The 25,050-nt window shown below is 40.1% G+C and overlaps 2 protein-coding genes across 4 annotated transcripts in view; one reads left to right on the top strand and one right to left on the bottom strand.

Annotated features, from left to right (window-relative positions):
- Nucleotides 1-1,409: 1,409 nt before the first annotated feature.
- LOC140518395 (C-type lectin domain family 4 member K-like) lies at nt 1,410-10,513 on the bottom strand. Its single transcript, XM_072630578.1, has 6 exons — nt 10,364-10,513; nt 8,760-8,846; nt 5,793-5,861; nt 5,246-5,397; nt 2,388-2,503; nt 1,410-1,740 (listed from the first exon to the last, which is right to left on the bottom strand). The coding sequence occupies exons 1-6, from the start codon at nt 10,425-10,427 to the stop codon at nt 1,506-1,508; spliced, it is 723 nt and encodes a 240-aa protein (XP_072486679.1). The 5' UTR covers nt 10,428-10,513; the 3' UTR covers nt 1,410-1,505.
- The window catches only part of LOC140518265 (C-type lectin domain family 4 member K-like), a 40,370-nt gene continuing 20,755 nt past the window's right edge, over nt 5,436-25,050 (top strand). Inside the window, exons 1-2 of one of the 3 annotated variants that reach the window (XM_072630362.1) lie at nt 5,436-5,509; nt 15,146-15,254. In XM_072630362.1, coding sequence (XP_072486463.1) covers nt 15,191-15,254 — 64 coding nt within the window. In that variant the 5' untranslated portion in view covers nt 5,436-5,509; nt 15,146-15,190. Of the gene's footprint in view, nt 5,510-7,985; nt 8,058-15,100; nt 15,255-25,050 lie in introns of those variants that run through there. The other 2 variants (XM_072630454.1, XM_072630284.1) reach the window with 2 other exon arrangements.

Genomic DNA, 25,050 nt, shown 5'->3' with positions numbered 1-25,050 from the left:
TGCACTATGCTCCAGCAAACTGGTTACTTCCTCTGTCCTCTCTACTGCATTCCATCCCCTGCCTCCTCTGCCTTTGGCCAGATTATTCCTTGAGCCCGAGATATTCCCTTTCTTGGATACCCAAGATCCCCCTGAGCTTCAACCCAAGATCCCCTTTCCTTCAAGATGCCTTCCCTGATTTCCCTACTGCTTGGCCCCTCCCCCATCCCAATACTGGAGTGTGTGTGTGTGTGTGTGTGTGTGTGTGTGTGTGTGTGTGTGTGTGTCTACTCTGTCTTTACAAGTCTGTGAACCAGTTGTCACCTTCTTTGAATGAATGCTGCTTCTGGAAAAATCTGGTTCACTTTTGTCATTGCCTTCCCAGTGCCTAGCATGGAGTAATCATTGGATAAACATACTTGTAGTTAAATATTCCACAAGTAATTCCTGCTCTCCTTTCCCCTCTTCTCCCTTTCCTTTTCCTCACTCCCAGGATGCTCATGGTGACAACCTGGGTTAGAAACACTAGTGTCTCAATGGGTCCAGTTCTCCAGTTCTGACTTGGCTTTAGATGAGGGTCCAGGAGGAACTTCTACTGAGAGACTGACATGACCTCATTGATAAGCGGTCAAGACAAGAGGAGAGGTTGCTTTTGGTCAATTAACAAAGGATCCATGAAGGATTGGGATTCACTCATTCATACAGTTCATTCATTCAACAGACTTTTAAGAATCACCTACTCTGTGCTCAGCACAGTGGTAGCTCCTGGGCAACATAAAGGCAAAATGAGAAATGATCTTACATCCAAACTCTTTTATTGAATTATAAAAAGCAGGATTTTTTTCATCTGAGCAACAGTACATAGAACATTAAGTATGCAAGGACAAAAGGAGGATATTAACTTGGTCTTAGGACTTGTCCCAAGATCATATATATGTAATATCTATATCTAGAGAGACAGAAAGATAGATACAGATACATGTGTGTGTGTTTGCATGACCTCAAGAAGTTCAGTCTTATGGGAGAGACAACATGCAAGTAGCTATGTAGAAGTAGGAAACATAGAGGAAACACTACAAATGATCACAGAGAGAAGGCATAAATGTTAAGGAAGATTAGAGAAGACTTCAAGTGGAGTGGGCCTTTAGCTGAAGGGAGCCAGAGAAGCCAGAACATGGAGAGGAGAAGGGGGGAAAAGAGGCATGGGAGTGGTCAGCCATTGAAAGGCTTAGAATCAAGACATGGACTGTCATGAGGGGGAAACAAGCCAGCCTGTTGTTCCAGTGGATGGGGAATATCACATACCACAGTAGTATGTGGGCCCAGTACATGTAAGCTGATTTGGAGAGGATGGTCTATATCTGCCTGATGGGGTGGGAGCCATCACTGGGCTCAGCTGATGAGACCTCAACAAATTGTTCTAGGCTCGTTTGGGAAAATGTTAAGTTAGAAAGAATGAAGCCCAAAAGCTGGTGCAGGTGGCAGGTAGAAGGGTGTTTGTATAGTGCCTGATATGTAGGAAGCACTTAATAAAATCTTGTTGATTTGTTGACTGGTCTCTCCACTTTGCTTAAAATATGGTGGTCAGAAGAGTTGTTCATGGGCCATGAGCATGACCTAGATGATCCACATTTTCTCTTACAAATGAACTTGAAATGCATCTGGCAGTTCTTAGCCTTCCATGATCTGTGATTAATTGTCCAGGAAGTGGCACAATGCTCAGTTTGTTCCCTATTATTCGGCTGGCCTGGTACCCAAAACCTGGAAGGAGAAAGAATATTTATTACAAATGATTTCATTCCCAGGTGTATACAAAGGATTATTAAGAAACTCCTTCCCCTGTGTAGACCTCCAGAGACACTCTCTCTATTGCTCTAAACCAGAGATGTCAAACACACAGCCCACAGGTAGCAGGCAGCAGCACCTCCCCAGAGTATGACCTGAACCACATTAAAATGTAGTTGGGAATTGTTTGACAAATTAAATAAAAATACAATCAAATATGGATAATGTTCATTTGTGTAGATGCATTACTCTTTGAGTTTGACACCACTGCTCCTCCTGCTAGATACAATCCAAAAGAGCTCCACATCCCACTCCCACCCCAATACCCCTCAGAGCCCCTAGAGTGCTCCACTAAAGCCAGGCCCAGGCTTCCCTCTCACCTCTGTCTTTCTGAGATCATAGACCACAGAGAGGGCACATGTACATACATGTGCAGACATAGAGTATGTGCTCACAGAAGAGAGAGACATGCACAGGGCTGGATACTCAGGTAACTGCCTTTCTCTGACTTGGCTGTAGGCTTGTGCTTCCTGTGAGGAAAGGTCTCAAAGCCTCCAGGTTCTCCAAGGAACTGTTTGCCAAAGGAAGACCCAGAAGAAGGAGGGCAGGCTGAACTCACTCACATCTTGCTCTGAGTCTCGTTGAATGGACTCCCATCTGTCCAGATCCATTTGGAGCTCTTCTGGTTATTGAGTCCAATCCAGAATGTGGCATCAGCACCTTTTTGGTAAATAAATTCCTATGAAGTGAGAAGTGAGAGGTTTTAAGGAAATATATGTCTAAATTTGTGCATAGATGTGCACCCTGTGTTTATGTTTGTAAGTATTCCATTGATGCCTGTAGGTATCCTTGAAGCACATGCCAAAATGAAGGGATGGTCTAATCTCATTAGAAAAGAAATACCCCACCCTGTAGAGGTACCCCTAGAACCCAGAAGGGGTATTAGAGTCAACCTCACTCTGAAAGAATGATACCAGGGTGTACTTGCTCTGTGTGTATGTTTATGTTTTACATGTGCACATATATGTGCCTGTATGTGTATATATATAGAGAGAGAGATGCATATTAATAAATTAATCAATATATATTTCTCCAGTTCCTGTCACATGCCAGGCACTGAACTAAGAACTGGACAAAGACAAAAAGAATAGAAAACAAGGGTCTGCAATTTTATTGCAGACAACTCCCCAATGAGAAAAGTGCCTCCACACATGTGGGTCAGCACTTCCTTGGGATCTTACAGCGTTGCAGGGTTTAGTGGAATACTCACAAGTTAAGTGATTTGACCAGGGCCTTGAGCCTGGACCTTCCTAACTCCCAAGTCATCTCTCCTTCCACCGTGCCACAGTAGAATATTCTAATATAATTTAGGCTTCTATTAAAGCAAAGACTGTCTCCTTTTCAATTTGGTATACCTTAACCTGCTCCCCACCCCAGTGCCTAGAACAGTGTCTGGGTAAAAGATAAGCTCTTAATAAACATTCAAAAAACAAATGTTTGCATATGCATGTTTATATGTGTAGATGTGCCAGTATATATTGGTAGATATGCTTATTTTCTCAGCGGTGTGTGTGTGTGTGTGTGTGTGTGTGTGTGTGTGTGTGTGTGTGTGTGTGTGTGTGTGTGTGAAAGCTTTGCTGTTGTTTCTCTGTGTTTCCTGGAGGCAGAGTGGTGAGGCTTAACTCTGGTGTTTGTAAAAGCCGTGAGAGACACGTGTTATTTTTAGTCTTATTTTATGATTGAGGAAAGTGAGACAGAGGTTATGTGACTTGTCCAGTGGTACAAAGCTAGTAAGAGTTTGAAGCTGGATTTGAACTCACATATTCCTGACCCCAGGTCTCATGGTCTATTCACTGCGCCACCTGGCTACTCGGTGCACAAAAAGTGGTTTACTTTTCAACAGAGAAGGACTAGCCCTTCTTGTGAGGCAGCAAATAAGTTAAGGGAGAATAAAAAGATATGCTTGGTACAATGAAGAGCTAGCTGCCATCGAGTACTATAAATATAGTGGATCTAGTCAGCAAAGTCAAATTTCTTGCCTAACACTGTCCAATAGTTTATGATTAAGAACTAAGGATGTGGATGGTGAAGGTCATCCAAGCTTGAGGATTGGGAAGACATAAGCGGCAGTATGGGAGAGAATGAGGGATTCTCAACTAGCAAAAATGTAAAATTGAACTCTGTGTATAGTGGAACTCATGGGATAAAGTTAGGGAAAGGAAGCATATAAAGATAAAGCAGTCATTATAGATTCACAAGATAATTGGTCTAGAGCTGAAAAGGAATTAAGAGATTATTTGATCCAATCCTATCATTTTTATACATGAGGAAGTTAATGTATAAAAATGAGAAAACTGAGGCACAGGGAAGTATATTGACCTGCTCACTGGTAATAGCCTGGGAGAACTTCATCTGAGAATGAAGGGAAAGAGACTTCTAGTAAGGATGAAGAACAGGGAGGAATGGAATGATAGAAGGTGACTGTGGGACAGAGACATTTCAGAATTCCTTGCTGTGGAAGAGTATGAGATCAATGTGGTGTCTAATGTATTGTAAGTTTCTTCCCCTCTCTGGGCCTCAATTTACCTACATGTCAGAAGAAAAGGCTAAATGAGATGTTTTCTTCAGTCTTTTTGAACTCTAAATCTGATATGCCCACGTCCTTTCCAAGTCACCCGGGTGATCTCTTTTCTGCCACTTCCAATGAATGTCATCAGTGCAATATGATATAGTCTATTTATAACCAGCATTCATAATTCTCATTCTTGATAGAGGTAGTGGTCCATGGCTCTGATAGAACATCAGTGGGAAAATCTGGCGCCTCAATGTCATTAAATAGACACTTAACAATCCATCTTTTTACCACATGATCAGCAATGATGACTCAATGACAGAATGTCTGTACATGCTCCAAACTGTGAGTGGTGGTCCTTCAGTTATACTTCATTACAAACTTCTGGATGCACGCTCCCAGCCTCTTTCATGTGGGCAGGATGGACTTCCCTCATTACTTGTCTTATGGCACCTGCTCTTCATGGCTTCTGGTTCTATCCTTTGGGGCCAAGCAGAACCAGGCAAATCCCTCTTCTTCTGACAGTCCTTTAAATGCTTGCAGGAAGCCTACATCTGCTCTAACTCTTCTCTTCTACAGGTCAAGTATCCCCACTTCCTATAGCCAATTCTTGTATGGCATGAGCTCCAGCTCCCTCACCTTTCTAGTGATTACCAATGCCCTTTTTTAGCAGAAATGAATTCAATCCTCCACAAACAGTCTGAGCAGGACAGAGGATAATGGGACAGAATCACCTTCCCAACCCTGAATTCTTCACCTCTTTGTGTTATCCATAAGTCTTAACTGTGTGTGAGAATGTCTGGGTCACTTGTAGACTAGCAGAGATGAAAAGGGAGCTGCCCACAAATACCCCACTTAAAGACATCTCTATCACCTCCCACCTCTAGGGCCACTAAGGACAGCACAGACCTGTTCTTCCATTGATGTCACAGAGGTCAGGTGAGAGCCCCTTGACACACAGTACTGTTCAGCATCATTCCAGGACATGTTGCCGCAGGAAAAGTAGTAGACATTTCTACCATGGACATCTCTGCTCTCTGAGATTCTCTGAACAAGAATTTCTGGAAGAAAGAGGAACAAGGATGAGAAGAGGGGGAGACCAGAGCTGAGCATGGTTCAGATCTATCTCTTGACCATAAAGGGAGCTGGCTACAGAGCAGTGATCAAAGTTTGGTCAGTGTGAACCAGAATTAGGCTATTATTGTCTGATCAGAAGCTTCTTGGGGTCCAGGTGCATCAGAGAGGGAGGATATTTGTTGGGTCAGGGAGGAGGTACTTTTTACACCCTCCCTTATTCTGATTAGCCAGGAAGGGGGACAGTGAACAAGCTAGCAGAGGAGGAACAGGCTGCCTGCCCCTTGAATATCTCTCCAAGTAAGACTGAAGCTTGAGTGATGAAGGGACTGGGAAGGAGTTTGGGGATCAGTGCAAAGGGCATGGGGGGGATGGCACTCACGGTTTTGCTGTTTCAGAGCTGCATTGGACACCTTAGCCTGCTCAAGTTTCTCATTTTTTCCTTGAATATCTAGAATCACAGGGTCATGGCATTAGAATGAGAGAAGCTCAGGGGGAGGCATAGTCCAACTCAGTAAACATTGAGAAGTCCACCCTGTGGAGCAGAGATTTGGGAAGTGACTGCCATCCTAGAACTTGCAGCTAAAAGGGGAAAACATTCCATTTGGGGCCTAAGAATGAGTTGAAGATCTTTGATTAGAATGGGGAATTGAGTCAAGTTCTTGAGTTTTTGAAAAGACACAAATAGTCTTCAAGAGACAAGAGGAGAGGAAGGAAGATCTTAGGAATGGAACCACCAAGAAGTGGTACTAGAGAGACATAGTGTAAAAAGAGAAAAGAAAAAATAGGCTTAAGCTGGAGCCCAGAGGAGAGATCAAGGAGAATTGTAGCAGCATATTGGATCAGAAGCCTTGGGGTGAAAATACTTTTTGTATTGATCTTTGCAATAACTAAGGAAAGTTTCCAGAAAAGGTCTTCTCTTCTCCTAACTTCCCCTCCCAGTGCCTGTCCATTAACAGACACTGGAACATGTTCAACTCATTTCTTTACCTCTATGTTTCTGGTAACCTGAACTTTTCCTCAGCCATAGAGACTTCAGGATTAGCTACAGATAAGCATTCATTTAAATTAAGGCAGAGATATTATCAACAAGGGAATTACAACTTTGTGAAACTTACATGAAAACTCCATTTATTAAGAGAAATGAACATCCAAATGGAACCTGAAAAGTCCGTGATCCATAGAGAAGTTTGTGTATTCATAACAATAGGATAAAGGAAGGAAAAAACACAAATTTCCACCTAAAGAGGCAAGGTATGAGAGCAGAAGAGATGCAGTAAAGGTGGGGAAAGGATAAAACCCCTCCTGAAAGGGAGGGTCAAAGTGACAGTAAAAACTGCATTCTTTTACTTTGGGAACTGCTAGACTATAAAGATGGAAGTGGTCTGCCTATCTACAAGCTGCACAAGCAATTTTCTAATCTAGGGCAGACTGACTGGTCCTGGACCTGACTCCCAAGAACGTACAGGGAGTTCAATTTGGGATGCAAATAACAAATTATGTCAGCTCTGATGAGGGGTTTCCTCTTTGATGCATTGAAGGACTTTGTGAGGGTAAGGAAAGTAAAATCTTTTGCTGTTTTTGTTTATACTAAGCAGTGTAATGCCTCTAAATAATGTGAGTAAAAAGGATCTTTCCCACCCATTTTGGGCCTGGGAAGATTTGTAGGAAGGTCCACACCTTTTGTTACTGAGGCACATCCCTCAAGGGATGTGATGCCCTCTGGCTCTGAAAAGTGTATAAAGACTCTCAGGGTGAAGTTTTACTTTGGGGCTTAGTTTTTGGAAGAATGTTTGTGTCCAGATGAGAGACTCTGGGAAGCCACTAAGCAGCCTCCTGGCTTTGAACATCTAGATGTTGGTGCTTCCCTCTCTGATAACTATGGTTAGACAGTTGGACCTATCTGCTGAATTGTGATGTGCATATTGATTATGGTCATACAGAGGAAGCCATATCACTTGATCTTTGATTCCTCTGCATTTTCTTGGAAGTTCAGGGTGCTGACTTTTTCCCCTGAACTAACTGAATGACACATGTGCTTGATTAAAGTGATTGTTAACCCCTCAAAGGGTGCCTTTCCTTTTAGAGAAGCAGATCAAAGAATCTGTGGTACCAGGCCCTCCTGTGTAATTTGAGGTTCCTCCTGATACAGCCTCCTGCATACATCTCTGGTTCTGGAAAATGTGGCAAGTCAGAAAGACAAGTTCAAAGGACTCCTTAACAATCCTCAACAATGCAAACCTCTGTCTTTATTCAATTTAAATTTCATAAAGCATCAGAAGAGGTGACTCCAGGGACCTGAGAGACCATTACAGTATCTCCAAATTGAAAAAGAGAGAGAAGGGAGAGGGAGAGAGAGAGAGAAATAAAAAGAGAGAGGAAGAAAAGAAACAGAGAGAGAGAAAGAGAGAGAGAGAGCTGTAACTGTGTGGCTTATTAAAAGCTGAGAAACAAAGCAATAAAAAGGAGAGGGAAGTAATGATTACAAGTCTGATAATGATGCCCTTCAGATCAAGACTGATAGCCATGAGTTTTACAGTCTATTGAGAGGAAAAAATATGGAGATGGATAGGAGAGATAACATGGCACAGGAAAAAAATGGAAAGATGCAGAATCAGAGCTCCTGGGTTCCAATCCTATGTGGCTGGTAAGTTTTAGAGACAGCATTTGAACATTTCTGACTATCCCTGCTATGCCACACTGCCTCTCCAGCCTGGGGTTTCTGACATCCTCTGGGATCCTTGCACAGTTGGTCTGTTCCCAGGTCCTGTTCAGCCAAATTAACCTTCATGTTGTTCCTCCTGCATGACTTGGCATTTCTCCTCTCAGTGTCTTTGTATGGGCCATCCTCTGTGCCTAGAATGTATTCCCTCTTCTTAGAATTCTTACTTCCCTTCAAAGGGTCAACTCAAGAGCCATGTCCTACAGGAGGTGTTTTCTGATCCCAGCTCTCAAGTATTTGGGGTTCCCACACATACAATTCAAAATTACTTTGTATATGTTTGGCATAGATTAGTAAGTATACATGTTGTTTCTCCTGATTAAATATGAGCTCCTTGAAGACAAGAATTCTCAATTTTTAACTTTGTATGCACCACACCTGGCACTATGCCTGGCATACAATAGGTACTTAATAAGTCATTAATTTATTAGAATTCCATATGCCTCTGACTTTTTTCATCTCAGGTGACTGATCAAAAGGGCTGTCTGTGGAGCCCCAGTCATTCATCCCCCATCCCTATGTCTGCTCCCTCTCCAGATTTGGTCTGGTGTTTTCTCCAAGTCTGATCAGAGAAATAGGTTTAAGGCATGGAGCCCTGCAGACCATGGCATTAGGGTGAGAACTTACATAGAATAACCACAACTTTAAGGGCAGCAGCCAGAGCAAGGACCAAGAGTGACAGGGTAGCTTGAATGATGGTTAACTTCCTAAAGGCTGGACAAGGGAGAGAGAAAAGAATCATTAGCAGAACCTGGGAATTATGACTTCCAGAGACAGAACCCACCCAGAATCTCCACCACTTGGATGTCCTGACTATGACATCACAACTTTAGGTCTAGAAGAGGCAAAATTAGCCAACCTGGTCCTCATTTGACTGAGGCCCAGATGTGTGAAGAATATTGCCCAAAGTCATGGAGAAAATAAGTGTTGTATGTGAGATTTGGACCCAGGTCCCCTGAGTTCAAACCTAAAGCTCTTTTCACTGCCTCACAATGTTTCTAAGATAGACTCGGGATCAAGGTCTTACCAGAAGTTATTTATCTAGTGAGATAACATATTTATACATGCTTGGAAAATCTTACAGGCAATACAAATTTAAACTACTACTATTATTATATCTCGTTTCCTCTTTATATTGGGATCTACACTGTACGTAAGACAAGAGTCACCTTCAATCCTTCCATCAGTTTATCAATATCCTTTCCCTTCTCAAGTTAAATCCATATGACATTCAAGGCCCTTTACAATCTATCCCCAGCCTCATTTTCCAGTCAGCCCTAACTGCTCCCCTCAAAACACCCTATTTTCCAAACAAAACTGAACCATTCTTTGCCACCATCTCAGCTCTTTGCCTGTATCTGTAGAGCAGTCTCCTGTCTCATTGCCTTAACTCATGATTTTCTTATGCCCCAAATCACCTCTTTCTTCATTGTTGCCCAGTGAAGTTCTGACCATTTTGAGAGGCCAGCTCAAACCCCATGTCCAGTTCTCTCAGCTGATCTTTAGATGACGTGGACTCAAGACTCTTCAGCACCCTGGATGCCCTTTTCTGCACATTCTCTACCTTATTAGAGACCTTCTTATTTTGTGGTGCTTAGTACTGAACTGCACCTTTCCAAAGAAGAGGAGGTGAAGAGGGGTAGAGGAAGGACAGGGAGACCAGTGAACCTGCTAAGGACAAATTGCTGGACTTCAGTCTCTTTTCTCCCCCTGCATTCCTCCTGATCTCTGACTCCTGGATCAGACTTCATTCACTATTAATTGATAGTGTCATTGATCAGGCAACCAAAAGTCCACCTTGACACAACTTAGTAGAGACCCCTGGACATGGAGTCTGGCCAAGTCAGATCAAGTCAACAAGCATTTATTAAGTACCTACCGTATGGCTCGTTGATAAGGATACAAAGAAAGACAAGTGTCCCTGTCATCAGGGAAGTAACATTCTAACAGAGGAGACAACATGCAAGCCATTACGCATATATAAGATAGAAACAGGGCAAATTGGAGGACTACTTCATTCTGGATCCCAACTGCCTACTAGCTGTGTACCTCTGGGAAAGTCAATTAACCTCTCTAGACCTCAGTTTCTTCATCTGTAAAATGAAAGATCTGGACTCCTCTAATGTCTCTTCCACATCTAAATCTCTGATTCTGGTTTTCTAGAGCTCATCTTCTGCACCATCCATCCCAGGGACCCCAGTTGAGTCTCCAGATCTCCCCCAATACCTTACCCTTTTCATTCTTGGGCAGCATGTTTCCTGGGGTCATATTTTCAGAGATTCCCCCTCTCTCCATCCTCTCTTCTCCTCTAGAGCAGCCTGACCAGTGGGAGCTCTTCCCAATTCTAGGTCCTGTCTGGGAGAACAGAGCCCTTCATATCATCTGAGAAATGGTAGAGGAAGTAATACCTTCAGACACTGGGCTCCATGACTTCATCCCTCTGAGAACCACCATGGTGAGTTGATGGTGGACAGAACCAGGGAATTGGTGGTTCTTGCCATCCCTCTTCCTCTTTCTTTGAATTAGAGGCTGCTCCTCCCCTCTGTCATGACCCTGAAGCCTCCCTGAGACTGTGGTAAGAAGAAAAAGAGACCAAAGGTGGCAACTTGATGAGCAGTGTGGGAGGAAGTCTGGGCTTTGCTATATGTATGCTGTGTGACCATGGCTAAGTTACTTGAGATTTCTGAGCTTCAGTCTCATTGGCAAATCTAAAACTGCCAAAGAAACATGACATTTTCATCATTATTACTCTTAATCTTTCAAAAACATACAAATTACCAGCATATTCTTTCATGAATTCACTCATTTTCCTGACCTTCAGGGTTTTAATCAAGAGGATGGCCAACTCAGACTAATACTCTAGAACAATAGCAATGGAGATAGAAGGATAGTTTGGGGAAAGTGGGCTAAATTTGGAGTCAGAGGATTTTAATTCAAATTCCAACTCTACCACTTAATTTGTGGCCTTGGGTAAGTCACTAATCTTCTCTAGACATTAGTCTCCCCATTTATAAAAATAGGACATTGGACTAAATAAACTCTAAGAGCCCCATTAGGGGCTTCTTAACTCTGAATCTACAATCCTATGAAGGATAGGTTTGGGACAGACAAAACAAGAGACTGAGAGGTGGGAAAAAACAATTAGGAACCTGTGTAGTAGTCCACAGAAGAAGTAATGAGAGGCTGATCTAAGGTGAGAGCCAAGTGAGTGAAGAAAAGGCAAAAGTTGCGAAAATTACTTTGGAGGAAGCATTGATAAGACTTGACAGCAAATTGGAAAATGAAGAGGAGGGTGGGGAAGAAGAAAGAATGGATATGACTAGAATGGGACTAGATGACTGGAAAAATGATGGCCCTGACCACTGCCTGACTCTCCCTTTCCCTCCATCATTATGGAACTGCTCCTCCATTATTCCATTACATCACGTCCACTATATTATTGCCACAGATTCATGGTGCTGCTGCTTGCTGGGCCCCTATGTCATTCTCCCTCCTTTCTCCTGGAGTACAGTGCCCAGCTCACCATCTTCCTCTTCTCCTCATCTCCTGGTTTCACATTAGACATATTCAACATTCATGTTGATGCTCCCTCAAGCACCTACCTCTGATTTCCTCTATCTGATCAAATGTCATGAGCTTCTCCCCCACTCCACTTCAGCCACAGGTCACAACCCAGATCTCAGTGTTGCTCACAACTGTTTTATCTGATCATTACCTCTAATCATTCCACTTTCTTCCTCTCACTCATCCTCCTAAATCAAGTATTTGCCCTCCTTAAAACCTCTACTCCTACCTCTCAGGACTTTTCTAAAGCCACAATCAAGCCAGCTCCACAGAGTCCCTTACCCTCCATTGGACTACTATTCTATCAGTGGTATTCCTTGACAGACCCCAGCCCAGAATTATTCCACCAAAATTCCTACTCTATCCCCATACCTTCAAAAAGAGTTAGCCTAAGTCAGGCAACAATGATGACAGTGGACATTGTACACTAATGTATTCATTCAGTCTCAATATGGCCCACCCTGGGCAAGGTCATCTTTCTTTTCTCTCTAATTCATGTGCCATCTCATGCCCCCAAGATTCTCTTCCAGATCTCTTCTTTTCTCAAATCTTCCACACTTGCCTTTCCCCACTTGTCAACTGTGAAACTTAACTTTCTTGAGAAAATGGAGGCAATTCACTATGAGATCCCACTTTTCTCATTGTCTTCTTTTCAAAATCCTTGATCTCATCCTTAAGTCTCACCTCCTTTATCCAGTCTCTGTAATAAAAAGGCCCTTATCCTTTCCAAGCCAACCCTTCTATAGGTACCCACCATTCCATTCTCCCCAGCAGATTATCACATTCTAGAATGCAGTAATCTTTCAACAAGTGGTGGCTGACTAAACTTCTCTTGTACTTAGATGTGTCTACTACTTCCTTTCTCCCTTCAAATATGCTAAATTCTTTTTTAAAAATTCTTTTAAAGCACCCTTCTACTTAAAAATCCTTCTCTAGGCCTTAATATCTTCTCAAGATGTTATCTTACAGCCCTCTTCACTTTCTCAGTTGTATCAGTAAGCACCCCAATATACACAGGGGGACTTGCTATCACAGGCTTTTTGATCTGCTTCTCTAAATAAAAGGAAATGCAACTTTTGAGGAGTTAACAATCACTTTAATCAAGCATGTGTATAATTTAGTTAGTTCAGTGGGAAAACTCAGCACCCTGAACTTCCAAGAAAATGTAGAGAAATCAAAGATCAAGTGATATGGCTTCCTCTGTATGACCATAATCAATATGAACATCACAATTCAGCAGATAGGTCCAACTGTCTAACCATAGTTATCAGAGAGGGAAGCACCAACATCTAGATTTTCAAAGCCAGGAGGCTGCTTAGTGGCATCCCAGAGTCTCTCATTTAGCACACAATCCTTCTTCCAAAAATTAGGCCCCCAAGTAAAACCTCACCCTGAAAGTCTTTATACACTTTTCAGAGCCAGAGGGCATCACATCCCTTGAGAACCAGTGCCTCAGTAACAAAAGCTGTGGACCTTCCTGCAAATCTTCCCAGGCCCAAAATGGGTGGGAAAGATCCTCCTTACTCACATTATTCAGAGGCATTATACTTCTTGGTATAAGCAAAAGATTCTGCTTTGCTTGCCCTCACATCAGCCCAATGGCTAGAAAAGGCTGTCTCCATTCATTGCCTCCACTCCTCTTAGTCATTCCTCAATCCTTTGCAATGCAGCTTCTTTTCCCCTTTCCTGTTGCAAATCTCCACTTGGATATGCCATAGGCATCTCCAACTCAACATATCATTTCACCAAACTATACAGTCCTAAGTCAATGACAATGTCCCTATTTTGACAATCAGTCAAAAAGCATACATTGAGCACCTTTTGTACACCATTTACTGTGCTAAGTTCTGGAATTATAAATACAAAAAATGACATAATGCTTACTCTCAATAATTTTACAGTGAACTACTACAGTCAATCATGTTCATATACAAGTATATAAAGAAGGGGGGAGGGAAATCTCAGATAACTGGGATTTGGTACTTTCACAAAAATCCAAAAGTCTCCGATATTATGATATCAGGGTTGGATCTAAAATCATCTCAATGAGCAGGATGTTCACAAAAGAACCTGAAAAGACTTGCATGGACAGATGCAAAGTGAAATATACTGTGTAAAAAGTAACCACAATACTGTAAGACGATCATTTTTGAATGACTTGGTATGGCACTCAAGAAAGTTCTATCGTCCACATTCCTAGGTGATAAGGGTTGTGAACTAGCATGGCCAGGTTAGAGGTCAAAAACTAATGTGCAGGTTCAAGGAGCTGTGTGAGGAAGGGCCTATCAGAGAGAGGAGTCACATGGCCAGGGGATGGTGTCACAGGAGATCCAATGTTAGGAAAACAGTGTAAGAAACCCCATCTTTCTGCAGGTGTTGTAGTCTTCCTGTAACCTTACTGGGGATGCTACCTGTCAATTCAGGGGAAATGGACGTAAAGATTAATAAAAGCTGTCCTGATTTCATAGCAGACATTGTTCTTTGTTTAAGGTGAGCATGTTTCTCACTGTTGGGGGCTGGTTAGACAGGCTCACTTCTAACACTTAGCTATGCTCAGAAATACAACAATCCAAGGCAACTCTGAAGGACTTGTGATGAAAATGCTATCCATCCCCAGAAAGAAAACTGATGGTATCTGAATATAGATTGAAGCATACTTTTTTGTGCTTTGCTGTCTTTCTTTTTGGGGGGGAATCTGCCTTCTTTCCCAACATGAACATTATGGATATGGTTTGTACAACTACACATGTATAACATATATCAAATCACTTGCCTTCCCAGAGAGGGGGAGTGGGGTGAGGAAGGAGGAATGGAAAAAATTTGAAACTCAAAAATTTAAAGCAAATGTTGGGGGGGAACTGGAGGAAATAAAATATTAAATAAATGATTTTTTAAAATAAAATAAAATCATCTCAACAGGTAAATATTATGTCCTACACATGAGTTAAGCAAAATCACCAGTACCAGTACAACATGGCCACTCCACCACAGTCCTGAGGCAGCTAGGTGGTCCAATGGACAAAGCATCAGGATGATGTGAATTCACATCCAGTCTCAGACACTTACTAGCTCTGCAACCTTGAGCAAATTGTTTAACTTCTTTCTGCCTTTCCTGATCTCTAAAATAAGGATAATAATAGCACCTGCCTCAGATGGTACTGTTCCAATCAGATATTTGTAAAGTGCTTAGCACAGTATTTGGTACATAATAGATATCATATAAGTGCTTTTTCTCTTTCTGTTATCTTTGACCTCCTTTCCTTCTTATCACACTACCCTTGTGGCTTCAGCCACAAAGAGGAAGGATACTAACAAAGATTGGAAAAGAGGAAGAGGGAGAAAAAAAAACACACCCTCTTTGGGGGTGCTGGCCACTGACTCACACAGTCTCTTGAGTAAACAATGAGGAAAAAAGTAATGAAGTGAGACGTTTTCACTTCTTCTCCCAGCCCGTGTCTAGAGACATGCGAGACTGTCCCTGAAGAGCCAGCAGGATGGAATTAGATGGAGTCTATGAAAATGTGACCCCAATCAATACATCGCCTCAGGCTGGAAAAGGTAAGCCCTCAGACTAAACTGGGACCCCTGACGTGCCTGGAGAAGTCAAGTCCCTAGACATAAGACTCCTATATTTATAGCTGGAAGGGGCCTTAAAGGCATCCATTCTAACCTGGCTAATAAGTGGGATCCAAAAGCAATTCATCTTGACTGTCCAAGCAGTTACTTGACAAGTCCCGTGTTCTACTCACTATATGACACTGCCTCAAGGCTAACTTATCTGAGCCTCAGCCATGGAACAGATCTGAAGTTTGGTTGAGGAGCCAAAGGGCCGGCAGGGGTAGAAAGGGGGCTAAGGCTTGGCAAGCTACTTGCTAAAAAATACTTTATTGATCAACTCCCCATTCTCCTTTACTCTTCTCTCAGGTACAACTTGTACCCTGTACCAGTCAGTCAGTCAACAGACTTTTCTTACGTGCCTAATATGTACCAAGCACTATGCTAATAAGTTAGCATTTTTATAGTATCTTAAGGTTTGCAAAGCACTTTACATTACTTCAGTTGATGAGGAAATTGAGACACAGACAAGGTTGTGACTTGCCTAGGATCACACAGCTAGTAAGAATCTTAGTCTGGATTTGATAACAGAGCTTCTCAGATCCAGGTCCAACGCTCCACCCACTGTGATGCTGAGGTGCCTCATAAATGCAAAAGAGCTAAGATTTACAAATTGGATAGAAGCCTTGCGCCTCTAAGCACTGAAGACCCAAAGAAAAACAAAGGTAATGCCTCCTCTCCAGGACCTCCTACTCTAAAGGACCAGCAACTCAAGAAAAGAGAAAGATGAGGCTGGGGCTGTACCTTCGAGGAGCTTATACTCTGATTGAGGAGACAAGACAGGTCCCTACAGGATCAGCAGCCTAGGAAGCCCTCGAGTAGAACGGAAAGAGCTTTGAGCTCAGAGTAAGAAATCCTTACTTTGAATCCTGTATCGACCACTTCCAAATTATGTGACCTTGGGAAAGTCACTGACTTTCTCTGGACCTTAGTTTTCTTATTTGTAAAACAGAGAGGCAGGGAGTGGGTAATGAACTAAAGGGTCTCTAAGGTCCCTTCTCACTATAACATCCTATGGTTCTGTGACTAGATGATCCTGGAGTCCCTTTCAGTAAATATGGAGATTAGAAAACCTCTACATTTGGTCTCGGTCAGACAACATCTGGGGCATCTTATTCAGATCTGGGTACCATGAAGTCAGTCAACAAATATTCATGAAATGTTTACTCTGTACCAGGCATGGCACCAAGGGCTGGGGTTATAAAGTAAGGCAAAAACAATTCTGTCCTCAAAAAGCTCAGCTGGGTAGCACAATGGATAAAGCCCTGGGCCTAAAGTCAGGAAGATCTGAGTTCAAATGCAGCCTTAGATATATCTTAGTTCTGTTGCCCTAGGCAAGTCACTTAACACATTATCTACCTCAGTTTCTTCACTTGTAAAGTGGAGATGATAACAGTCTCTTCCTCCTAGGGCTGTTAAGAGGACAAATGAAATGTTTGTAAAGTGCTTTGTAAACCTTAAAGTGCCAAATAATTGTTAGTTATTGGAATTGTTATTCTAATGAAAATAAGCAGTTCTATAAAGTACATATAGACTAGATGGGAGGTAATCTCAGAGGGGAGGCACTAGAAGGGGGAAGCAAACCTGAGGTACGCCTCCTACAAACAGTGGGATCCGAAATGAGTCTTAAGGGAAGTCAGGAAAACTAAGAGTTAAGAAAGGGGAGAGCATTCCAGGCATGAGGCACAGCCAATGCTAAGGCATGGAGGGAAGAGATAGAGTCATGTGGGATAGGAGTTTTGAAGGATCCTGGAAATCCTAAGCCAGGAACTGAATCCTATATCATAGATGGGTTGTTATTTTTTTCAATTTGTGAATTCACTTTATTATATGTGGAATGTTGAGCCCCTTCTGTACTGAGAAAGATTACAATTCCTCTCAACAACACAAGTCAATATTTAAAGGAGGATATTTTTCATTTTCAGTTGAGTTCATTTCAGCCTACCAAGGGGCCACTGAAAGAGAGGAATGGGCTGAATTCACAGCACACAGTTGAGGAAACTGTGCTCAGAGAAGATCCAATGGCTAATTGATTATCTAAGGGCATAATTAGAAGTTCCTCTTTGATCCAAATGAAAAGGAGACCAGAAAAATCAATAATTATTCATCAATAGAATCCAAATAGAGAAGTAGAGAAGGCTGAATGATTACATCAAAGTTAGTCCCATTGTCTAGGCAGATGTGACCAGACAAAGAGAAAAAGGGGTGTTCATTACATGACCACAGGAAAGCAAAGGGCTTGCTCTACCCTATACAGGGGTCCCGGTATAGCACAGGAAGCAGGGTGATTAGGCAAGAGAACCCATAAATGGAGGCGTAAATCCTGGAAGGGAGAGGAGGAGAAGGGGGAGTCCTAGATTCAATGCTATGTCATGAAATAAAAGTCACAACTTCCCAGAACTTAACTGTCCTTTCCCTGAACACTGCAATCTGCCCTTTTCAGACCTACTATTTACATAGATATATAGATATATATACACATATGTGTGTGTCACTACCTCTCTTTCTCAGTCATGAATACCATGATAGCCGTGAAACACTTGTACCCCTGAATTCCATTGTTTCTGTTTGAGCAACGAATTTCTCAGATTCACTCTTCCTCTTGTTATTTGCTCCACATTTAGAAGCATGAAATTATTGTTGAAGAAAGCCTTAAACTTATTAGCTGCTCCACTTTTGCAAAGACAGAACTCCAGCAATTGTGAGGAAAATTGAAGCCCTCATTACTAAAAGACCAAGCTTTCAGGACACATTTGACATGTTTTTCCCCAACTATTCATTTATTTTCTCCTGTTCAGGTGGTCTGTAGGATAGACTCCTAACAATATTGCTTCCTCTCCCATTCCTAGACTCAAAAGAATATATCCTCTTAATGTTTACTCTTAGTGAATCATCACTAACTGCTCTTTTTCCTAACTACTACTTTTTCCAGTTAGTTTACCATCCATATCACAGCTTTTAACTATGGATGTCCCTCAAGGCACTGTCCTGGACCAACCTTCTCTGTCTCTCTGTCTGTCTGTCTGTCTGTCTGTCTGTCTGTCTGTCTCTCTCTCTCTCTCTCTCTCTCTCTCTCTCTCTCTTTCTCTCTCTGTCTCTCTCTCTCTCATTCATTTTTTTTTATTTTTAATTCCAAATTTTCTCCCTCCCTCCTGCCCATCCCCTACCCATTGGGAAGGCAAACAATATGATACCCATTATACGTGTGAAGTCATACAAAATATATTCCATATTAGCCATGTTGCAAAAGAAAAGCAAGAAAAATAAAAATAATGGAAAAAATATGCTTCAATCTGTACTCAGAGTTTATCAGTTCTCTCTCTGGAAGAAGGGTTCTTTGGAACTTTCATGGATCATTGTATTGATCAGAGTAATTATATCTTTCACAGTCGATTACTGTTACAATAATGCTGTTACTGTGAATAATATTCTCCTGGTTCTGCTCGCTTCACTCTGCATCAGTTCATATAAGTCAACCCAGATTTTTCTGAAAGCATCACCCTTGTCATTCCTAATAGCACAATAATATTCCATCACAATCATATATCACAACTTCTTCAGTCATTCCTCCATGGATGGGCATCTCCTTAGTTTCCAATTCTTTGCCATAACAAAAAGAGCTACTTTTAACAATTTTGTACATATAGGTCCTTTTCCTTTTTCTTTGATCTCTTTGGGATACAGACCTAGCAGTGGTATTGTTGGATCAAAAGGTATTCCAGTTTTATAGCCCTTTGGACATAGCTCCAAATTGTTCCCCAAAATAATTGGATCCATTCACAACTCTACTAATAATGCATTATTGTCCCAAAATTTCCCACATCCACTCCAACACTTGCAATTTTCTTTTTCTGTCATATTAGCCAATCTGAAAAGTGTGAGGTGGTGCCTGAGAGTTGTCTTAATAATCATTTCTCTAATTATTCATGACTTCTAATTTTTTATATGACTGTTGATACTTTTGATTTCTTTTTCTGAAAAATTCTTGTTTATATCTTTTAACAATTTATCAATTGGAGAATGACTCTTCTTTTTTATAAATGTGGATCACTTCCCTATATATTCAAGAAATGAGAACTTTTTCAGAGAAATTTGCTATAAAAATTGTTCCCAGTTTCTTGCTTCCTTCTAATTTTTTCTGCGTTGGTTTTTCTTATGTAAAAACAACTTAATTTAATTGTATGTCCATTTTACCTCCTGTGAGCCTCTCTTTATTATTTAGTAATATATTTTTCCCTTATCCATAGATATGACAGGTAGTTTTTTATGCTTTTATGCTTCCCTAATTTGCTTATGATATTGCCTTTTATGTCTAAATCATGTATCCATTGGTATATGGTATGAGATGTTGTTCTGTGACAACCTCCTGCCAGACTGCTTTCCAGTTTTTCCAGCAGTTTTTGTCAAATAGTGAGATCTTGCACCAAAACTTTGGATCTTTGGGTTTATCAAACACTAGATTATTATGAGCTTTTATGTTAGCATATTATGTACCTATTCTATTCTGGTGACCTGTCACTCTATTTCCTATCCAGTACCATATTTGATGGTTCCTGCTTTGTAATATAGTTTGAAATTGGGTTTTGCAGAACTACCTCCCTTAACATTTTTTTCACTGATTCCTTTGATATTTTTCACTTTTTGTTCATCCTGAAGAATTCTATTGTTTTATTAGCTTTATAAAATAATTCTTTGGTAGTTTTATTGGTATGGCATGGAACAAGTAAATTAGTGTAGGTAGAATTATCTCAGCCTAGCATGAGCAATTAATATTTCTCCAATTGTTTAGATCTGTGTTTGTGCACAAAACATTTTGTAATTGTGTTCATATAGTTTCTGTGTATGTGTTAGCAGGTTGACTCCCAAGTATTTTATACTGCACAAACTTATTTTAAATGGAATTTCTCTTTCTGTCTTTTCCTGTTTGGTTTCAATGGTAATTTATAAAAATGCTGATGACTAAAGCAGTTTTATTTTGTATCCCGCCATTTTGCTAAAGTTGTTAATTTTTTGAACTAAGTTTTTAGTTGATTCTCTAGGGTTCTCTAAGTACACCATAATATCATGTGCAAGGAATGATAATTTTGTTTCCTTGTTGTTTATTCTTATTCTTTCTATTTCTTTGTTTTGTCTATTGTCTAGTAGTATAATACTGACTGATATTATAATGAATGTCCTTGCTTCACCCTGAACCTATTAGGAAGGCTTCCAGTTTATCCCTATCACATATAATGCTTGATCTTGGTTTTAAATAGCTATTACTTATTTTCTTTTCTTAAATTAATTTATGTTTAGTTTTCAATATTCACTTCCATAAGATTTTGAGTTTCAAATTTTCTCCTCATCCCTTTCCTCCCCAAGATGGCATGCAATCTGATCTAGGCTCTACTTTTGCATTGATATTAAACATATTTTCACATTACTCATGATGTAAAGAAATTAGAACTAATAAGAAGAGTCACAAGAAAGAAAAAATAAAACAAAGCAATAAAAGAAAAGGAAAGCAAATGGTATGCTTCTTTCTGCATTCAGACTTCAAAGCTCTTTCGCTGGATGTGAATAGTATTTTCCATTTTGAGTCTTTTGGAGTTGTCTTAGATCCTTGTGTTGCTGAGAAGAGCTAAATCTACCAAAGTCAGTTGTCACACAATGTTGCTGTTAATGTGTACAATGTTCTCCAGGTTCTGCTCACTTCATTCAGCATCAGGTCATGTAAGTCTTTCCAGGTTTTTCTGAAGTCTGCAAGATCTTCATTATACAATATAGTATCCATTATGTTCATATACCACAACTTGTTCAACCATTCCCAACTGATGGATATCCCCTAAATTTCCAATTATTTCCCCCACAAAAAGAGCTGCTATAAATATTTTTGTACGTGTGTCCTTTTATTACTTATTATTTTCAGAAAAGTTCCGTTTATTCCTATGCTTTCTAGTGTTTGAATAGTAACAGGCATTGTGTTTTATCAAAAGCTTTTTCTGCATCTATTAAGATAATCATGTAATTTTTTTTTTGTTCTTGATATAGTCAATTATAATTGTGGTTTTCCTAATATTTTACCAGCCCGGGTATAAATCTAACCTAGTCATAATGTATGATCTTTGTGATATGTTGCTAAAGTCTCCTTGCTAGTATTTTATTTAAATTTTTGCATCAATATTCATTAAGGAAATTGGTCTATAGTTTTCTTTTTTGGTTTTTGCTCTTTGTGGTTTAGATATTCACATCATAGAAGGTATTTAGTAGGACCTCTTTTTTTTCAAATACTTCATATAATATTTGAATTCAACATTCTTTAAATATTTGGTAGAATACACTTTGTAAATCGATCTAATCCTGGATATTTTTTTCCTTAGAGAACTCATTTATGGCTTATTGTTTCTAAGATAGTGCTATCTATATATTATAATTTGTTTTTATTAATCTGGAAAGTTTGTATTTTTGTAAATATTCATCCATTTCTCTAACAGTGTCAGTTTTATTGGCATATAATTGGGCAAAATAGCTACTAATAGTTGCTTTTTAATTTCATCTTCATTTGGTGTTACAGTCATCTTTTTCATTTTTTATACTGGTAATTTCTTAAATCAAATTAATCAATTTATTCCCCTCCAACCCCAATCACAAAAGCACCTCTTAGCTTTACTTGTTAGTTCAGTGGTGGGATTTGTTTTAACTTTCAATTTTATTAATCTCTCTTTATTTTCAGAATTTCTATTTTAGTGTTTGTTTGTTGTCATTTGGTCATTTCAGTCATTCTGGTTCCTCATGACCCCTTGGGAGTGAGGGGTTCTTCTTGGCAGAGATACTGGAATAATTTGTCACTCCCTTCTCTAGCTCATTTTAAAAATGAGGAAACTGAGGCAAACAGGGTTAAATGACTTGTCCATGGTCATACAACTAGTTAAGTGTCTGAGACTGGATTTGAACTCAGGTCTTCCTGACTCTAGGTCTTGCACATTATCCACTGCATTACCTGGCTACCCCAGTGTTTAATTGTGGGTATTTAATTTGTACTTTTTCTAGATTTTTTTTAAGTTATAAGTCCAATTCATTTTTCTGTTTTTTTCTTATCATACGCTCCTTTTCTCTTAGAACCTTCCTCTCCCACATCACCGCTGTGTACAATACATATGAGTGTGTGTGTTTCTACTTCTTCCCTCTTTGAACCAATTTAGATGAGAGTGAGGTCCAAGCTGTGTCAGTCCTCCCCACCACCACCATTTTCCCCTGCATGGTAAAAACTCTGTCTTGTGCATCTTTTTAAATGAGATAATTTTCCCCATTCATCTTCTCTCTTCCCCTTCTCCCAGTGCATTTTTCATTCTTACCTTTCCATTCTTTTATTTTTCATTTTTAACACAGTTCATATCACATAAAACAATTCCAACTTTTGGTCAGGTGATACTTCTTTTATAGCATTTACAATATAGACCACAAATGAATTTTTTTTTAACATTAACCAACTGAGACACAAATAATAACTACGTATGCTAACTTCACAAGCCGTTGACCTAATTGTCCCCACACTATTACTAAGAATTAAAGGACCCTAACTTATTGTTGTTGATCTAAAGTCCTAAGCCTAATAGCTTAATTTTAGACTTAACTTTGGATGTTCGCCTACCAACAAACTATAATTTAATGGATCTGGTATTAAGCTTACAAACCTTTCGCCTACAGGAAATTGCCATTAAGAGAAAGGACATTTCAGGTAAACAATATCTCCCCAACTTGTCAATTCCAAGCAGGAGGAGATTGTCAACTTGCATGCAGCCAGGCTTAAAGTCTGCCAGATGTCAGTGGGGAAATTGAGTCAGGAGAATCTTACCTCAGCCCAGGCTGAACAATCGCTCTCCCACCCTTTCCATGAGATCACCTTTTGCAGTTTGTTCCTACCAGAGTCTCACAGGCTTACTGGCATCATGAATTGGAGGCTCAGACCACCTTTCTTACTATCCATACCTGGAGTTAGACTCAGAAGTACAGTCACTTAATAGTCCCATAGAATCTTAAAATATCAAGTTCCAATAACCAGGTTTCAGATATGACTATAATTTCACATTGACTAAGGAACATCTTTTGAGGCAAGTTTTTACATGACTTTCTATACATGTTTTAGTTTCTAATTAAATAACAATCCTAAAATCAAATTTACCATTAAAACCTTAACTTTTCCATCAATGCCAAATTTTACCTGAGGTTACCTGCTTCTAGGATACTTAGACTAAAATTCTTTTCCCCAAACTGAAGATGTCTCTGATTTAGTCTCAGTAATTAATTGAATCAATTGTTTCAATACTAATTACTCTTACATCACTTTGTAACATGTCCAATTTTTCTCCCCATCTCTCCCCTCCCCCCAATCCCCTAATACCTTGCATTCTGGTTACCCTTTCCCTCAACATACCCTCTCTTCTATCACACAACATCCTTGCCTTATCCCCATCTTCTCTCTTTTCTTGTAGGGCAAATAAATTTCTATACCCCATTACCTGTGTTTCTTATTTCCCTGCTATATGCAATAATAATTCTCAGCATTCATTTCTAATATTTTGAATTCCAACTTCTCTCTCTCCCTCCCTACCTACCCATACCCACTGAGAAGGCAAGCAATTCGATACAGACTAAATATGTGTCATTTTGCAAAAGACTTCCATAATAATCATATTGTAATACTAACTATATTGCCCTCTATCCTACTCTATACCCCTTTGTTTTTTTATTCCTTTATTTGACCTTGTCCCTTCCCAAAAATATTTATTTCTAGCTACTCCCTTCTCCCATTTGCCCTCCCTTCTATCATTCCCCTCACCCCACTTGTCACCTCCTCCCCTACTTTCCTGTAGATAGATAGATTTTCATACCAAATTTAGTGAGCGTTATTCTCTCCTTAAGCCATGTGTGGAGAGAATAACTTTACTTTTCCCCTCTCCCCTTCTCCCTTTTCTCCTCTATTGAACAAGATTTTTCTTATCTCTTTTAGGAGTTATATCCTGCCCCATTTCATTTCTCCCTTTCTCCTCCTAGTATTTTCCTCCCTTACCCCTTAATTTTTACTTTATTTTTTTTTGTGGATATCATCTCTTCTGATTCAACACAACCTGTACTCTCTGTCTATATGTGTGTGTGCACGTACAGTCCCTCCACCTACCCAAATACTGAGAAAAGTCTCAAGAGTTACAAATATTTTCTTTCCATGTAGGAATGTAAATAGTTCAACTTTAGAAAGTCTTTTATGATTTCTCTTTCCTCTTTACCTTTTCAGGTTTCTCTTGATTCTTGTGTTTGAAAGTCAAATTTTCTCTTCAGTTCTGGTCTTTTCATCATGAATGCTTAAAAGTCCTCTATATCACTGAATGACCATTTTTTCCCTTGAAGTACTATACTCAGTTTAGCTGGGTAGGTGATTCTTGGTTTTAATCCCAGTTCCTTTGACTTTTGGAATATCCTTTTCCAAGCCCTTAGATCCCTTAATGTTGAAGCTGCCAGATCCTGGGTTATCCTGATTGTATTTCGACAATACTCAAATTGTTTCTTTCTAGCTGCTTGCAATATTTTTTCCTTGACCTGGAAACTCTGAAATTTGGCCACAATATTCCTAGGAGTTTATCTTTTGGGGTCTCTTCTAGGAGATGATCGGCGGATTTTTTCAATATTTATTTTGCCCTCCAGTTCTAGGATATCAGGACAGTTTTCCTTGATAATTCATGGAAGATAACCTCTAGGCTCTTTT

The sequence above is a fragment of the Notamacropus eugenii genome, chromosome 1, assembly GCF_028372415.1.
Source record: "Notamacropus eugenii isolate mMacEug1 chromosome 1, mMacEug1.pri_v2, whole genome shotgun sequence".
NCBI classification, from domain to species: domain Eukaryota; kingdom Metazoa; phylum Chordata; class Mammalia; order Diprotodontia; family Macropodidae; genus Notamacropus; species Notamacropus eugenii.
This window is presented reverse-complemented; position numbering and strand designations above follow the sequence as displayed.

Excerpts from the sequence above, each read along its gene's own strand:
- LOC140518395 (XM_072630578.1), bottom strand. The coding sequence starts at position 10,427 with ATGGAGAGAGGGGGAATCTCTGAAAATATGACCCCAGGAAACATGCTG. Across the intron at positions 8,847-10,363 it reads GCTGCCCAAGAATGAAAAGG|CCTTTAGGAAGTTAACCATC; the intron begins GTAAGGTATTGG and ends TCCCTTGTCCAG. Across the intron at positions 5,862-8,759 it reads TAAAGTTGTGGTTATTCTAT|ATATTCAAGGAAAAAATGAG; the intron begins GTAAGTTCTCAC and ends CTGTGATTCTAG.